The 14749-nt window shown below is 39.4% G+C and overlaps 1 protein-coding gene across 2 annotated transcripts in view; it reads left to right on the forward strand.

The window, feature by feature from the left end:
- Positions 1-14749, forward strand: part of LOC109035694 (uncharacterized) — a 99113-nt gene that overhangs the window by 4144 nt on the left and 80220 nt on the right. For both annotated transcript variants that reach the window (XR_011899631.1, XM_019049402.2), the window contains exon 2: positions 5332-5578. Coding sequence is in view for 1 of the 2 variants with exons in the window: in XM_019049402.2 (XP_018904947.2) it covers positions 5363-5578 (216 nt within the window). In the remaining variant the exon portion in view is untranslated. The remainder of the gene's footprint in view (positions 1-5331; positions 5579-14749) is intronic.

Below are 14749 nucleotides of genomic sequence, written 5' to 3' on the forward strand. Positions count from 1 at the left end.
TATAACTGATTGCTCAGGAGAGAAAAATATTTCTCTCCGCAGCATTGACTAATTGCTCAGGAGAGAAAACATTTCCATCCCGTACACTAATTATTTGCTCCGGAGAGAAGACATTTCTCGCCCATGCACTAACTAATGGGTCGGGTGAAAAAGCATTTTCCTCCCATACAGTAGCTTATTGTTCCAGAGGGAAAATATTTCTCTCCGTAGCATTAAGTAAATTAATTAAATTACGGCCATTTAAATAATTATTAGCTCAATTTCGATGGCATATTTAGAATTCACATCCAAAGTTGATCTAAAAACGCTGTTTGTAGGTAAGTATTAAGGATTGATACGGAGTCTCGCCATAGAGAGTCAAAGAGAAGGAAGTTGAGAAAATGAGAATCGCTAAAACGGGCTTTTTTGAATATCGCTAAAATTCACCCCATCCTTGGGGGTCGATATCTCGCGAACGGTGCGTTAGATATGAGCAATAACGCTTCAAATTAGTCTCTCAGAAAGGTTTAAGGACCCAGTAGACCAATTTTCAGCCGAATCGAAAGGGATCGGGCATACCGGGCCTAGTTGAGTTGACAAGGAATGACCCTGTATGCCGATTTGGACAAAAATTGTCATAGAGCGTAGGTATACATAAACAAATGAGAAAATGGATGGCGGATTCAACAGTTAAATTATTAAAAAATATTCCCGACATGCATCAAATGCACATTTTACAATAGTGAAACGCTAATTTAACCACGGGGTGGTTAAATTAGTATTCTTTTATTGTAAAATCTATATTGAAGCACGTCGTCGGGCACTTTTTTAACTACAAAATTGTTAAATTAGCAATTTCATTTTTTTTTTCAAGAAGGCCAATATCCAAAGAGTGCCACAAAGGTATGGTAAATTCAACATGTAACCTTGGAGCTTCACGCGAGACGTAAACCCTATCCTTCAACACTGTAACAGTGGACTAATCTCGAAGATGAGCCCTCCCACTGTCTTGTCATTAGCTGCCAGTATTGCCTCAACTCTAAACACCTTATGTGAGCCCTCAAGCAAGGACATCAACAGTGTCCTGGAGAAATTCAGAGCAAGGGAGGCTTGTTAGTGCGCAGATACTGGAATAATAACGGGAGGGTTCTATCCAAGCTGTCGGTGCATGATCATGAAGCAATTAGATTAGGAAACGAGGCACCTTCCATTTCCGTGGGACGTTTCAGATTCAGCGGCGAACTTTGGGCTGATGTCAGCCAGCGCCGCGACCCACCCACGCCCATCGCAAATTGGAACTGGGACGATTCTTCCAAATTGGCAACATTGTACTGCGTTCATTTATATTTATGCAAAACAATCGATGTTTTTCAAAGCAGGTTGCTCGACCAAGAATCAATTATTTACAACGGGTTTAAACGGAGGAAATATAGTGTCACGAACTTTGGGGAATCGCCACTGCACCCATGCGATATATTGCATGGTTAAGATGTAGGGCTATGTCTTGTCTTGTCGTGCCGACATGGTGTCAATAATCAGGCCGCTGCGCTGGTGCGATGGATAAACGTCGTGTATTGATGTAGGCTCAAGATAATTCGAAGCGCCTTCAATTGATTGTTATGCAACATAGGCGTCCGCGCAGCAGGAATAGTTGCATCTACGCCTTGCGTAGAGGGTGTCCCCTTCTATTCTCATTCCTTGTGACTGAGACGTAACAGCCTCTTTTCTTTCGGAACACAAGGACTCTAAACTGAAAAGTTTTGAGGAAACTCTGTCCATTCAAGAAGAAAAATCGCGAAACTTTTAAACAAATGCAGAACCACTACGTCTATTCTTGTAAAAAGGAAATAAATTAATTTAATGAATAATGAATATTTAAGTGACTGGATAAAAGGCTCCTTGATGAGATTCTTGCCTGCTAAAAAAATCAATTCAATTTAATGAATAATGAATGATTGAGTAATTAAATGAGTGATAAATAAATACAGTCCAAACCGGATCATTCAAACTAATTAACTGATCGGCGGGTTCAATTTTAAAGAGTTCATATACTTCGGAGGCTGTTGGTGATGGGCTTATTTTAAGTCCTTAATGGGTCAATTACGCTGGTCACAGAATCGTGTTTTGATGCTTGATTCCTATACATCAGCTAAAAATAATAAATTCCGTCCAAACTGCAACTTTCTACGTTCAATACTAACTGAGATGTCGCCCTTTTAAAAGTCGGGTTTTTTACGTCATTCACCGCGGTAGTGACACCCTTGATTTCTTCCACCTTGCTTTCATCCGAGTTCCACGTCAAATAATCAGTGAAATATGCGTCACGATGCCTGATGAAAGCAAGGTGGAAGAAACCAAGAACATCACCAGTGCGATGGATGACGTCAGAAACTAGACTTTTCAAAGGGCGATATCTCGGTTAATATTCAACGTAGAAAGTTGCTGTTTGGACAGATCTTATTATTTTTAGGTAAGCTACAAGAATCAAGAATCAAATCACGATTCTGTGCCCAGCGCAATTGGCCCATTGCTCAAAGATAAAAATGTTGTAAAAATGATCAAATGATAAAAAGATCGAATTAAAAATTCATGGGAGGCCCTTGCTTGTCCTACCTAGATAAAAAAGTACCTCCAATAAAAATAAATTAACCCTCAGAACTTCATTCCCTTAGTTCACACCGACATTTTCTGAGGATATCAGGACACTATGGGCTGCGTTCCTTTTATTCCGATGTTTTAATCACAGATGGAGCATCTCCGAGGAACTCGCTCGAGCGTCGAAAATGGAAAACAATGGAAAAAAATAAAGGAAATCAGGAAAACCACCCTTGTAAATGTCAAGCTCCGAGTCACCCTTTTCAGCGGCCGCCTCGAGGTTCTGTAGTTCAAGTGTTATTGGTTATCGTCACTTCAGGCAACTGAAATAGGAGTGAGAGGGGGGGGGGGTGTCATATTTCCAGCCAACCGCGTCGCGTCGTATCGAGGATTTTCCTTGTATTTTGCCTTGGAATTTTTAGGATAGCACCGCGAGTTGGCAAGAGAGTTTGGAGCAGCGTCATGACAACGGCCGTCGTTCGGAGCCCAACAAGATGACGTGCAGATATCTGCTACATATATATCGATGAAACTTATTTTAAGCCACTCCGTCCTTAAGCATTTTGGGAAAAGGGACAAACATATACAGGGTGATCCAAGGTTAAACGGTCAGGAGCGTGTTCTATGGGTCAAAATAAGACTTTTTCACTGTATAAAGTTTTTTTTTTTTTCCAAAAGTGCCCCCAGTCGGAGCTATGCCCCTCCCCCCTCAATTTCGGAGAGTAAATAATTTTTCCTGACTTTTGGCAGCGGTTGTGAACCAAATCTCATTGAAATTTGTATTTTGGTGTACATTGCCCTGTACTCATAAATATGATCTTAAAAAAATCGAAATCTCACTTTAATAAGGGGGGTTGGGGGCACCCCGGCTCCTGCAGTCTGCCCGTTTAACTCTGGATCACCTTGTATATAATAACTCCAGAGCATACTTCATAAGATCGGAGATGAAGAGTAGTTTAGTAGTTAGCATTGCAGTTTTTTTTTTTTTTTTTTTTTTTTTTTTTTTTTTTTTTTTTTTTTAAATCAAAACTTGATGTAGCTATATTATGTTATAAGATATGTAAAATATGAAAAACTCGGTTGTTCATAACATCTATTCTATTGCAATTTGTGTACAATATGTAAAATTCTTATAACTGCAGAGGATCTTTACAAAATATTAGAGGGGAAAAAAACTTGATGTAGATATTGGTGGCAAAAGTAGATTAAATTGTGGACAGACTTTTGCGGGAGGCACGGTTACCCATTTTGATCATTTCCCCACTTTTGCTTGGAAAGTTTTTAAAGGAATCAAAGTCGTTTTAATATAAATTTACACGACGATACCATTATTCGGCCACATGGGAGCTCTCGTTGCCTATACTAAAAATTGGAGGCGAACTGATAAGGCGTTAAATCAACCTCTTTCATTCTGGCAAAAAGTTACTTTTTAGCGTGAGCCTGCCCATTCATGTCGATACCACTATTCGACCACGCGGGAGCTCCTATTGCCTACACGAAAAATTGAAGGCGAAATGGTATGGTGTTAAAGTAAGATCTCCCAGTTGGATGAAAAGCTATTTGAGTGTGTAGCGAATGAGCGTGGCATTTCACGTTGATACCACTATTCAAGCACGTTAAAGCTCGTGTTCTCTACACTGAAATTGAAGGCAAACTGACATGACATTAATGTAATATTTTCTCATCTGGCAAAGGCTATTATTTCAGTGTGTTTTGAGTACGTGTGTAAGTTGACAATGGGTCAGTTGCGCTGGTCACAAAATTGTGTTTTGATGCTTGATTCTTGCAGGTCAGCTAAAAATAATGAGATCCGTCCAAACAGTAACTTTCTACGTTCAATTTTTTTTTTTTTTTTTTTTTTTTTTTTTTTTTTTTTTTTTGAGTTTGGTGGCTTCTATTCCTTTGTATTAAACGTTCAATATTGATCGAGAATATCGCGCTAATATTCGGTTTATGACGTCATCCACCGCGGTAGTGACACCCTTGGTTTCTTCCATCTTGCTTTCATCAGTCAGTGAGACACACATTTGCACCAGTTACTCGCAACGTGAAACTTGGATGAAATCAAGGTGGAGGAAACTAAGGGTGTCGCTACCACGATGCATATGCAACCCACACTCGAACACACAAAAGTAGAAGAAAGTCACAATTTTTACAATTTACGATACATGAGAAGGAACCGATATTTTTCTATATCTTTTATAGATTTCTGAAATTGCATGAAATATTTCAGGTGAGATTTTTAAAATTTTATTTTTCATGAAATTCTGGAAGCCTGCCTCTGAGACGAGCGCAACTACTGAGCCATTAAGCACATTTTCGCGTTCGAATATCATTCACTGTCAAATGATATTCGACGATTGTGCAATTTTTTTTAATGATATTCAACCCTTCGTTGGTCTCATCGGAGACCGTTGAAATCCATCAATTTGAAATTTCGAATTTACCTCGGGACTTGAATTCTATTTTTGAATTCATGCAATCGATTCCAGAAACTTCATCCTTCACCAGAATTTTTGTTTCGTTATTTCTTTCTGTTTTTGTGTTTTGTCAATTCAAGTCTGGTGTTTTTGCAATTTGCTGTGTCTTGGTGTTCGGTGTTTTCTTATTTTCTTCTTAATTTCATTTTAAAAAAAATCTGAACTCTGCTTGGCTCCTGCTATCACCGATCATAGGCATCACTCAGCACTGATCAATTCGATGATATTTGATTTCGCAAAAATTCGCTTATTTGGATTTGGGGCCTTTCTGTTTCAGGTCGGAGGAGTGATCTGTGCGTTTTCGGGGGATGGCGCACTTCATCGTTGCGCCGGCGCTGTCCTCGGGGCACGGACATGGTTCCGTCTCCTCGACGGCGGCTTCGATCGTGCCCCCGGTCTCCGGGATCACGACCGCCCCGCCGGTCGCCGAGCCCGTCCTCGTCCAGCTCAAACCCAAGCCCCAGCCGCCCACCTTCATCGATCTGCAGAACAAGAACACCGTCAGCAAGCCCATTCACAAGGAGGTAAGACAACCACACCAATCCAACCACCATCCACTACCATACTCCCGTGCAGCCCTGGATAGACGATCAAATTCCGAACCAAGTCCGATCAAAGTAGACATGCCGATGACTGATGGTCACCATCTACCATCAAATTTTGACGGGCCGTACTATTTTGTTCAAAGTAAGATCAGACTGGAGTACCACCATTCATCATTTCCTGCCTCAGGAAACATTTCTGCCAGGTTTTCATTGTAAAATTAAGCAAATTAATGAGTTTAAGACTGATGACTCCCGATATTTGATGGCAATTGGTTCGGGAATTTGATCGTTTATCGAGACCTCGCTAAGGGAGAACGCCGTATGAACCTTCAGGCGTTGCCAAATCTCCTTTGTTTAAACACGAATGTTTGAGAAAACTTATGGTTATTTTTCTTCCAATTTTTCAGATTATTTCGTTCGCAATTTCACCTTAAGTGTCTGAAAATTTCAGGGGAAAATATTAATCAGTTTACTTAAAAATACACATTTTATCGGGAGATATTTGGCAACTCTCAAATAGTCTTACGGCAAATTTCCTTGGCACGGCAGTATAGACAGCCACACAGTGGATCGAGGCAATGAGAGAGGTCCGACGAAATTTGGAAACTTTTAAAGCTTATAAATTCGTTCCTACAAATCTTTATGGTTGTAAACAGGGCCGGATTAAGGGGGTTGCCACATGGGCCCCGGCCCATGGCGGCAAAGATAGGAAGCGGTAAATTTTGTAATTTTTTTAAATGTTGGTATAAAAAAATCGGATCCAGAAAAAAAAATTATCAATGAGAAAAGGGGACAAAATCTCTCTTTCCTGAGAACATAGTAATATTTTATCGTTTTTCGGTGATAAAAGAGACAGCGTCTTTAATTAGTCGAGTTAAGAGAGGGACTAAACACGCAATTTGGCCTGGAGCTCAGCGCAGAGAGGAATGATGACGAGGACTTGAGATGAAAAGGACAAGCCCTCGCGGCACTGCGGTCGACATGTAACACATATTAACGCCTACAAGACTGCATGAATACTTCACCCATTGAGTCAAACACAGTGCGCCGGTCAGGAGCAGTTGGCGTGAAACGCGTAGCGCCTACAAGACTGCTGGAATACTTCACGCATTGCGCCAAACATGGTGCGATCAGCCCGGCTCAGCGGCGGAAGTTAAAATTATTAAACCACATTTATGTTTATTCTTTCAATTTTTTGGTTCATTTCTTATAAATGGAGGACCTTGTTCTTACAGAGATATGTTTACAAAACTTAACTTTCGCGCCAAGTTCCGCGAAATTTTGCTAGTAGTGTTAACAGGGCTTTCGCAAAAAATGTACTCAACACGAGTAGGTAAACGCGTCTTATGCACCCCTCCCCCTCCGGCACGTTCACTTGATGGTTTTTATTGATGTTTCAAAACGAATGAGAAGGGGGCGGCAAAAAACAGGCGGCCCATGGGCGGCAAGTAGGTAAATCCGGCCCTGGTTGTAAAAGTGGTTTCATTGGTTTCCTCGTGAAATTTTCGTTTAGAGGCACCCCTTCGAATTCAACATTTGACAAATTCAACGTCAAAATTGGCAGTTTTAGTCAAACATTTCATGTCCGACTTCTCTGATTGACTCGATTCACTGTGAGCCGGCTCATCCTTGCAATTCATAGACAAAGCTATACAGGCTCCTCTACGGTTAAACGCCCAGATTCCAGAAGCGACTCCTACGCCTCAAAATCAGACTTTTTTCTTGTCGATTGAGATTTTGATTTTTTTTTCATCGTTAATGAATTCAGGGCATAAAAGTACGGAGGACAGATTTTCATGAGATTTAATTCACAACCGTTACAAAAATTCAGGATAAACGATTAACTTTCCGATTTTTTTTTTGCCTTTATTCTAGAAATAAGACATTTCTTCTTCTTCTACTTCTTCTTCTTCTTCTTCTTCTTCTTCCTCTTCCTCTTCTTCTTCTTCTTCTATTTCTTAATTTTTTTCTTCTTCTTCTTGCTGAAAAAACTGCCGATCTTTATTGAAAGGTCGAATGAGCGCGAAGCTTACTCGCGATTGGTCAAGTGTAACTCTCTCTCATGGACGGGAGTCTCACGTTACCATGTGAGTGTCAGAGTCGCGACTGAACCCGCTTGAATGGGTCAAGGCAGAAATCCATGTCCACCTGCCTCATGCGCCTATATAGACTCTGATCAAAATTATATAGAGCCCATCAGTAAGTGTGTGTGTGTTCTATGCCTTTTGACCTATATTCTTATATCGTGCTGACTCACTAACTTGTCCAGTATCTGTCCGTCTAATTTTAATCACCATTTTGACTTAGAAGGACTTAAGTTTATAAGCGTCGAAAAGTAAGTCATGGGTATTACTGGAAAAAATTGCTATTCGAGACATTTTGGCCCAAGAGTCTGAAAATTAAAAATTTTATCAAAATAATTTAATTTTTTTAAATCTAATATGACTATGAGATTATTATTCCAAGAAAATGTAAACAATCATAGAACTAGAAATAAACTTACAAAGCACGTGCTGTATGTTTCCGCGTTCGTATGAGCTTTTACCGCGGGAAATTAGATTTCACCAATTTTCGTCACTCCGTCCTTTCGAAAGATGTTCTCACCTGAAATAGTTTCTGCTGAAATTAAAACTTCAGTTTCCAGAACTAGTTAGAATATATCATTGTAATACACGGATTCGTATGCGTGTGGATTAAATGCGTATTACCACGCGTAAAAAAACACTATTTGGACGTATCTCCGCCAAACGGAACTATGTGCATTATGACGTGAGCCCTGTTATGCATATAGTCTTGTGGGTCTCAGGGCTCATTTCTCAATGAACATAGTTCCGTTTTGCAGAAATTCGTCCATTTCATATCATGAAAATATCATGGAAAATTCAATGCGAATCACGAAAGTAGGTATACTCTGCAAGAGAAAACTGCGAAACGATTTCAGGACATTTTGTCAACGATTTTTTGTCCGCGCACCTTTTTTGTCCAGTAGTCTACACCCACACGTAAAATAAGCAATAGTGACTTGGCCCAAGCGTTATATTTTAGTCGGTATGTAAAATTATATTGACAATATGGAAATGAGAAATTAAGAGAGAAGGAGGTGTTGTTATGGTTGCTCATTTTCTAAATGAAATGTTATTACTTTCTCCTTTTGAATCATCTTTTTAAATCGTCATTGGTGAATATTTGGTTTTCTTTCTATCCTTAAAATATTCGATGTACAATATACCTTATATATGTATAGGTACTTTTTTTATTTGTTTAATTTTTTCTTTACGAAATTATTAATACATTTTGATAACATTTATATTTTCAAAACGTGACAAATATTTGTAAAACCTTTTCCAAGCGACATTAATCTCAATGAGCCGCAGTTGTGCCGACAGAAACTGCAAAAATGAATAAAAGAAGGAAAAAAAAACCAAGAAGCACGCAATCTTTAGTTTTAACCCATTTGTACATCGATCTTTTAGAGTCAAATACGTCTGAGCGTTTGGTTGCGCGTACACCTCGCTGCAGCACAATAAAAGCACAAAATGTATAAACTAATTAAAGTGCTTTGGAAATCATTAAATTTAACACCGAACCAACACTATTTAAAAAACACACATTATATTATTATTCTCCTTTGACAAATTGATACATATTTTTTCCCATCAATTTAAATGAGAATAATCAATGCAGAGTGGGCAAACATTTCAAAATCATGAGTTAAAAAACGCTGACTATGCGAGTATAAAAATAGCAATAGAGCCTGGCATAAAGCGGAGTGACGCGACGTGCTGCACTGCTGCCAGCACAAAACGCGCACTGGCGCCTACAAACCTAAGGGGATACTTCACGCATTGCGCAATGCTTACCTTGGCGCCTACAAACCTAAGTGGATACTTCACGCATTGCACAATGCTTGAAGTCTTCTTTTAGGTTTGTAGGCGCCAATGCGCGTTTTTCGCTGGCCAACTATTTTACAACAGAGGTGTTGCACAGTATCATACGAAATTGAACGTATTAAGAATGACAGGCATCCTTTAAAAGTACAAATCTTTCCTCGCAAAATAAATCAAAATACTTATCGCACACAGGAAAAATCTAAGAGCCTTTAGCTGAGGCAAATATAGAGGTTCATCCAGTTCAGGTATAGCAAGGTGGGAATTTCTTGAAAGATAATTGAGTCCTGTTACACCAAAGAGGTGTAGAGAGTTTTAGTGAATTTTGTCTCATGGAATTGACGCTCCCCCATTTTTAGTAAAAGTCTCAACTATATATTATTCTCCGTTGGATCTAACTGACAAAACAAAAAAACAAGCAAATCCTCATTCTTCCAAGACATTATACATTTTAATCCAAAAACGTCGTGAGCAAATGTCGTTTGTATTACATGTGGGCCAATTAACTTTGGGTCTCAACTGGCACGTGGACCAAAACTCCCGTGCCGAAAAAACGCGTGGACGTAAATTACTAGAAAAAACAGGTGAGCGGACAAAAAATCGTTGACGAAATGTCCTATAACTCTGCGAAACTCGGAGAAAATCGCGTAAGATCCGTCCTCAAAAATTTTCATGAAATAGCACTATATTGATATTTATTCAGGGTTCAGTACATACGTATCTTTGCTATTAAGGCGAAGATCTTTTGAACGCAGGATTTTTTTTATTTTTTAATCGTCAGTTTAATTTGGATCCCTCGAAAGTTCATGTGTTGAAATTCGTAGGCCCGACGACGCAACATGTCACACATCACGTCACCTACGAACCCCACGTGAAAGAGATATTAAGGCTAGCAGTTTCATGTGTAAACGAACTTCTGAATTGAAGCTGAACATGGTTAAACATCAAAATCGTCGAAAGTAATAAGTCAGGTCTTCGAATGAGAACTTACTAAAAGAGAGCGTATGGAGCTACAAATAGGAAGTTGGGGGAGAGGGTCACAAATTACACTGTAATTCACCTCTCCGTTTTAAAATTAGTTTTTTTTAAAGATGACAATCTGGTCCTTGGAGCAAGGCAACGGTGAGATGTTGAGTCCAGTTGAACATATAAGTCTGATATGCTTCCGTTGTCTGAACCGTATACTCTCGGGACGAGACCTGACAATGAGGGGGAGGGGGGCTTCGAACAAGACCCGTTACGGTTAGTGCACCCTGTCCTTAACGTATTATGTGACACTCTGCACTATCCGCGTTGGGGCAGTGGGCTCATTTTTGTGGACGAAATCGCTGGGCTTGAACACTTGCAGAGTGTAGAAATGCCCAGTCTGTAAACGATGTCGAAAATGACTGAGGTAATAACGTGGAGGGAAAAAATGCAGATATTATGATACCATTATGATTTCATAGGTATTGCTCGCAGAACAAAGAATGCAACTTGTTTATTTTGTGTAGTTCCCGGGAGAAAAATCAGGGAATCTTTTGGAAGATATGAGAGTTTAACTTGCTTATTCCAGCGGGCCCGGTACAATCCAGAATCCGAGGGTTTGGATTTCCACTCTTTTGACACGAGCGTTCCAACATGGGATGAGTTTCGGTCGTGAAACATTGTAACGTACTCATGGTGAATCTGCAAAAAAGGCGTATCTCAAAATCTTAAATCTTCCGGTGTCTCAAAATCCAGCTGGTTGAGAACACTGCTTTCCCTCTATTTAAACCGAAGTTGAATGATCCATTCCTCAGGGAGCTCCTGGCCGATCAGAGAATCAGTGGAGTGGCGTGCTTTGCGATATATCGATTGATGTCATTTAAACCTATGGTAAAGGATCGATGAACAAGGTGTTCGCGATAATGGATTCTTTACCACAGCTTTAAATGGGGAAATATCGATAATCGATCATTCACGCCACGCCACTGCCGAGAATCGATTAAACCTCCTGGATTCGCCAATGACCCCGAGGTCCTTCTCTGCAATATTCCTATGTTTTATATTCTTAAAAATGGATTGCATTTTGCAAAAAGGAACCACTAGCATTGCAATGTTGCTAAGATTGTGCAACTTCTTTTGTCTTGGAGGAAAAACCCGATTATTTTAATAGTTTCTATTTTACTCGCTAAAAACTGTAAATTTAAGACAAAAATTACCATCTAAATTTCATAGTTTTTCACGAATTCCGCAATTGTATCGCAAAAGATGAAGTTGCACAACCTTAGCATCATTGCGATGCTAGTGGTTCCTTTTTGCAAAATGCAATCCAAATGGTGTTTTTTTTACGCTTTGGCATCGTCTGTCGAGTACCAATGATCCTAACTGGGCAGACAACATATTGGGTCCCTCCGCAGATTTTTACGTATTTCCTTAGATTGTGGCAAAAAAATTCTTAAAATTTTGGAAAGCTTTGTTTCTGGCGACTTTAGTTGACTGAAAATGTCCCGCGGACAACTTTATTCGCAAAAATAGGTATTTTTCGCTTTTGATGTCTTGCACAATACATACTTTTCAGTGGTCTGAGTAAGAAAGGAAGGAAACACTTGATAGGAGGAGCCGTGGCAAAGGGCAAGTAACAAGATAAAAGGCCAAATGAGAGGAGAGAAGGAGAGAGGTGTCTAAGAACTGGAGGGCAAACGGAACAAGGCTCCAACAGGTGCCAAAGAGGGACGGAAAGCGCACAGGTGCGCTCTCACGGCTCGCCGCTCTACAAATTGCGCCTTCAATTAGATTTGATACCACCGCCGCGCGATCGAGGGCCCCAATAGCTGTCGCTCGTATCCGGACCGGACGTCAGTTCAATGCGTTTCCTAGTGATTCGATTACTGCCGTGCTAGGGAAGAACGCCGTATGAACATTCGAGAGTTGCCAAATTGCCCCGGATAAAGCATGTATTTTTGAGAACGATTATGCGTGATTTTCCTTGAAATTTTCAGACATTTTATACGAAATTGCGAACAAAATCGTCTGAAAAAATTAAGGGAAAAATTCAATATTTTCCCAGTAAATTAAGGTTTAATTGAGGGAAATGTGGCAACGTCTGAAGGTTCATACGGCGTTCTTCCTTAACACGGCAGATTACATCCCACGCTTCTGTTCCTCGGTAGCCTACTGCGTCACTAAGATCACGGGGATAAATTTTATTTTGTGGGGCAAATTTGAGAAAAAGAGAAAAAATCACTGTCTGAAGTTTTGAACAATTCCACCAATAATGGAACACCGTTACCACCAGGCAAGGCACGATTTTAAGCATTCTGATACATGTTTCATAATTAGAATTTCACTTAAAATACGATTCTTGCATTGATATTTACTGTAATCAACTTCCAACTAAGATATTAACGTTTTTATCTTACATTGGTGACGGGAAATTTGAACTGCCCGGTCACAATAGAAAAAACAATACTGAACCTGAGTCAAATCGCTTACCACAACAGTTATCTGAAGCCTCTAAATCGAGCAATTTTCCCTCTCCTCCATCTGTTGTTTAAAGTGTTAACATCAAGCAACGGCTGAGCCAAAGTATCGAGGTAGAGGTTGCCATATTCCCATATCGCAGAGACTGTTTCGGCAACGTTTAGTGCATGATTTGACGCACGTAGATCATTATGTTTTTATGAGTGAAAATTTTGAATTCGCGCGTCAAGAAACATAAAAAATCAGGGTTAAAAGTTAATTTCAGTAATTTTCGTTGCGCCAATCGTGTTTTGTGTGAAATTTTGGCTGAGAAACATGTATCAGAATGCTTCACTTCGTACCTTGTCTAAAGGTCTATTGTGTTGAAATCTTGAAGAAAAATGGAGAGATGACTATGCTCAGCGGCGTTTGAAGCCAAATACAGTTTAGGTGTTGGAAGTTTTTGACGCGATTTTAAAGTTAGGCAGGGGAAAAGGAGAATGGTTGGGAGAATTATAGAGGCAAAAATTAGGGGGATGATCAATTTATAAATTGCGAAAAACATACCAGTTTTTTCTTATAAGGTATAAAAATTAATTTTGACTAGGAGCTAAAAAAGCAGCTGTAAACATATTTATTTTCTGCAACTTTCATGAGTAAAAATACAAATTCTTGAAATTCGAGTTCATTTTACTTATATGTTATTTAAAAGTAGCCTTTCTTTAAGTGAATCCAACACTAGCTTTCCAGTATGATCAATTTAGAGGAAAACAAAGATGTACTAGGTGTTATAGAGCATTTTAAGAGCGTACCTACATTGCTGGATGGATACCAGGCAAATGTTCTTACAATCTGGAACCTTAAAAAAAAGGTCTGATTCAGGTTAAAAACGTTGTTGGTGCACTTGTATGATCATTATATGCGTGAATTTGAGCACTGATTGTGAGCCATTCTTTGCGCACTCACAGAATATTAAAATTTAAAGTGACATGCTAAAAATTAAAATCAATAGACTCAACGGCAATTAAAATACAATGATTCGCATCAATATTGGTTTGCTATTTGTATTTCCCAGAATCCGTAATTAATCTCAAATTTGAACTTTTGTCTTACGCCTTACGAATTTCTCACAAAGTAGTCTATCAAATGCTAACCACGTAAAAACTCCTAAATACCGCGTTGAAATCTTCGCGGGGTCTCTTTTTTCAGGCTGGGAACTTGTTAACTGTTCATTGGGTAAAGTTGGCATCACCTAGAATGATTGCTCAACGAACCGCCGGCTTAAATTCGCCCACTTCCAAGCCCAATTCGGTGACCTTTCTCCCCTCTTTGTGTCTGGAAACTTGTAGGGCTTTATTCGATGATCGCTACACCTGTTCCTGTCTGAGCTTTTCTTTGAAATTCGAGCGTAACTGTGTCACACACTCACGCAAAGCCCACCTCTATTCTGATTGAAGTGAGAAGTTGACTGTCATGTTTTGTGATAAAGGACGCGCCAATAGCTTGTATTTAGCTACTATCCCACCCTCGCTAAGTGTCCAAAATGCCAATGTAGCATAGAAAACTTTGGGATAACCCCGAGACATAAGACATAAGAGAGATTTTCCGTCATTCATAGGTAGAATAATGAGGAGGAGGAGAAAATGAAGAATAAAGCAAAGAAACATTTTTCTACAAGAAAATTGAGATATCAGTCGTTGTGGGTAAAACCCTTCTTATATACAGTCTTCTCACTTTGTGAAATAGCAAATAATTATCAAAGGTTATTTTTTTGTTTAAAAGTGTAAGATTACACACACATAATGTGTGCCAGGAATTCCAGGATATTTTTAAATTTTAA

The sequence above is a fragment of the Bemisia tabaci genome, chromosome 3, assembly GCF_918797505.1.
Source record: "Bemisia tabaci chromosome 3, PGI_BMITA_v3".
Lineage (NCBI taxonomy): Eukaryota > Metazoa > Arthropoda > Insecta > Hemiptera > Aleyrodidae > Bemisia > Bemisia tabaci.